The following is a 3,432-nucleotide window of genomic DNA, read 5'->3' on the forward strand; positions in this document are numbered from 1 at the left end:
ACCTCACTAGAGGAGGGCCTCGAAGACAACACCCCTAAGTCGGTCAGGGTGCGCTCTTTCTGGCCGCGACCCCCTGTAGTGGCACTCCCCCCAGCATCTCGTCCTCTAGAGGCTCTCCCCCCGCCCCCTCCTCCTCTAGGGGAACCTCTCCCTCGACCTCCCTGTGAGGAGTCATCGTCAAGTAGCCGAGGGGGAGGATTACGTGCTCGACCACTCCGACTAGGCAGGCCGACGACCTTGCGTAGGAAACCCACGCCGTCAGCCTTCCCCTTGCCCATGTTCCACGAACCTGCATTGAAAAGAGAAAAAGCAATTAGTAAATTAATGAAATGAAGGAAAGGCATGATAATAAACACATTAATAAAAATGCATAAAAAGGCATATTCCTAAACTATAGAAAAAAAATACTTGAAACGTACATCTGCTAGAACCCATATGAATCATCACTGTTGTAACCTCTTTCTCGGTCCGTCTCATCATCACTATCAATCATATCATCTTCGTTGTCCGACGGAGGTGGAGGCTCTTCCTCGTCGTCAGCGTTTTCTTTTAACTTTTCTAGCATAAGTATGTCATTTTCATTGACAATGGTCTCACCATCATTCCGTGCATCGTCGACGTTTGGGTCCACATCATCATCACCCAATGGTCTAGCGTCATCGTTTCTAACCACATCATCATCATCAGGTTGCTCTTGATAGAACACTCCCTCGTATGTCATGGGGTTAATGTTGTAGTAATCGTCTTCATTCGGGTCTGGTAGCTTACCATGTGGCGACACCTTGAACACAACTTCCCAACCCTTTAGATACACTTTCTGGCATGGGTAAGGCAGATAATATACTTGTGTAGCTTGGGTAGCCGCAATGAAGAGATCGGCTCCGGCATAGACGGTTGATGGTTTAACTTCGACCAAACCAATGGAAGGCGTATGTTTTACCCCCTCCTGCGGATCGAACCATCGGCATTTGAACACAGGCAGACTTAGGGTCTCACGCCCCTGGCGGAATTTAACCTCGTATATATTTTGTACCCTTCCGTAGTAGTCTACTGAATTTTGACCGGGGGTGTACACTCCAGTATTTATAGTTTTGGGATCGGGGCGGCTGTTTTGGTGCTCCTCTGTATGGAAGCGATACCCATTCACATCATACTTTTTACATGTCACGACGGCAGGGTCAAAACCCATGGAAACCCATCTCAATTCATCATCCATAGATATGTTCGGATCTTTTCCCTACAAGTATAATGGAAATTGTTGCGTGCATTAGTTCGGTTAACTAATAAATGTTGAAGTAGGTATTTAACAGGGGATTGTGGAAAATTACTTTCTCCATGAACCAAGCAACAAAATTTTTACGTCCAGGGTTTCCATGACGGAGAAGAGTAAGTGCCTCCGCCTCAGTAGGAGGATTCACTCCCGTCCATTCCTCTTGAACGAAATCACTAAAAAAAGATAAGCGGTGTTAGACCGGGACTAAGTGAACATGAAACATGATGATGTGGAAGACATAAAGGAATGGTGTAGTGGTATTACCTCATCCACACTTCCTCAACTTCCTTGATGTTGTGCAAGATATAGAACATGAGGTCCTCCCACTCTTGTCGTGGCATGTTATAAGATTTCGAGGCCCCAGCCCTCCCACCTTGCGCGTTGAATAGATCGAGCCTGGGTTGATACTTGGGCTCTTCTATATTGTATCGAGGCACCTTGTTATGCAGATGGGGAACATGGTCTGGATAGTATGATGTCCTGAGGTCTGACACCTCCTCTAGGATAACTGCCTCAGCTATGGAAGCTTCAATCTTAGCTTTGTTTCCACATTTCCGTCGGAGATGCTTGTTCTGCCTCTCAGGGCCGTACTGCCAGCGATTTTGCACAGGGCCCCCCAACAATACCTCGTTCGCGAGGTGCAGAATGAGATGTGTCATCGGAGTAAAGAAGCCTGGCGGAAAGATCTTCTCTAGCTTGACTATCAACTCCGGTGCCTTCTTATGCAATTTTTCAATCACCTCTTTACTTACTTCTTTAGCACAGAGCGTGCGAAAGAAATGGCTAAGCTCGGCAAGCACTCGCCAGACATGCTCGGGGACATAGCCTCGAACCATCACCGGCATTATCCGCTCAATCCATACATGGTAGTCATGACTCTTCAGGCCGGTCACTTTGCCTGTTGAAAGATTGACTCCCTTACTTATATTCGATGCATAACCATCGGTGAACTTCAAAATTTGTTTCAGCCAGATAAGTACTTCTTTTTTTTCTGGCGGTTTAAGGACAAAGTCAGCATCTGGCTTGAACCAGTTTTTACGACCGCCTGTGGGAGGCTTCATGTTCAGGCGTGGTCTATCACAAATTCTCTGTTGATCGGCTCTAGCTTTTACGTTATCCTTCGTCTTATCAGGAATGTTGAGGATCGTGTGGAAAAGTGACTCTGCCACATTCTTTTCGGTGTGCATCACATCAATATTGTAAGGAAGTTTGAGGTCCTTGAAATAGGGAAGCTGCGAGAAGGGGGTAATGTGCGTCCAGTTGTGCGTCTCACCATATCCCTCGAAGCCTTTGGCTTTGGCTATGCCTTTGCCTTCGACTTTAGGCTTGAGAGCTTTTAGCTGAGCAAGAACATCTGCCCCCGAAAATGTTGGAATCTCGGTTACTTCATGAACAACCCGGCCTTTCATGAAGTTCTTCTTGTCTTCCCTGTCTGGATGGTCTAGAGGGAGGAACTGTCGATGCAGGTCAAAGGCTACATACTTGCCACCCTTACTCAGCCAAATCATTCGCAGAGCCTGCATGCACACTGGGCATGGCATCTTACCACTTGTACACCATCCGCAGAATAGAGCATAGCCGGGAAAGTCATGCATGCAATAGTGCAACCAAACTTTCATCAAGAAATTTCTCTGCAAATCCCGGTCGTATGTCAACCTCAGAAAATACCAAGAATGGTGCAAAGCATCCACAAGCGGCTGCATAAACACACCCAACTGCTTCCCCGGGTAGTCAGGCCCCGGAATGATGAGCGACAAGAACATGGTCTTCCGTTGCATTAGGGCACCAGGAGGAAGATTGAGCGGAATTACAAACACCGGCCAGCAGCTGTATGGATTGGACGACATACCATATGGATTCAACCCATCACCTGATATGGCTATTCTGACATTCCCAGCCTCGGCTGCTTCCTCGGGGTATTCTTCATCGAATGACTTCCATGCTTCCCCTCCCGATGGATGTATGATTTTTTTGGATTGTACCTTATACCTTCCTTGTGCCACTTCATCATTTTGGCAGACTCCTTCGTGATGAAAAGGCGCTGCAGTCTTTTTATAAAATCAAGATATCGAAGAACCTTAACGGGGATGGTTAGCTGCTTTTTCTCACCATCCTCACCGACCACCTCAATGTACCGAGACGAACCGCACTTCCTACAG

General features: G+C 47.1%; 1 protein-coding gene across 1 annotated transcript; it reads right to left on the bottom strand.

The window, feature by feature from the left end:
- Positions 1 to 536: 536 nt before the first annotated feature.
- On the bottom strand, positions 537 to 1,679 carry LOC125519216. Its single transcript, XM_048684089.1, has 3 exons — positions 1,329 to 1,679; positions 598 to 1,237; positions 537 to 553 (listed from the first exon to the last, which is right to left on the bottom strand). Exons 1-3 carry the CDS (start codon positions 1,335 to 1,337, stop codon positions 537 to 539), a joined length of 666 nt encoding a protein of 221 aa, XP_048540046.1. The 5' UTR covers positions 1,338 to 1,679.
- Positions 1,680 to 3,432: the final 1,753 nt, after the last annotated feature.

This window comes from Triticum urartu, chromosome 7 (assembly GCF_003073215.2).
Source record: "Triticum urartu cultivar G1812 chromosome 7, Tu2.1, whole genome shotgun sequence".
Taxonomy (NCBI): Eukaryota; Viridiplantae; Streptophyta; class Magnoliopsida; order Poales; family Poaceae; genus Triticum; species Triticum urartu.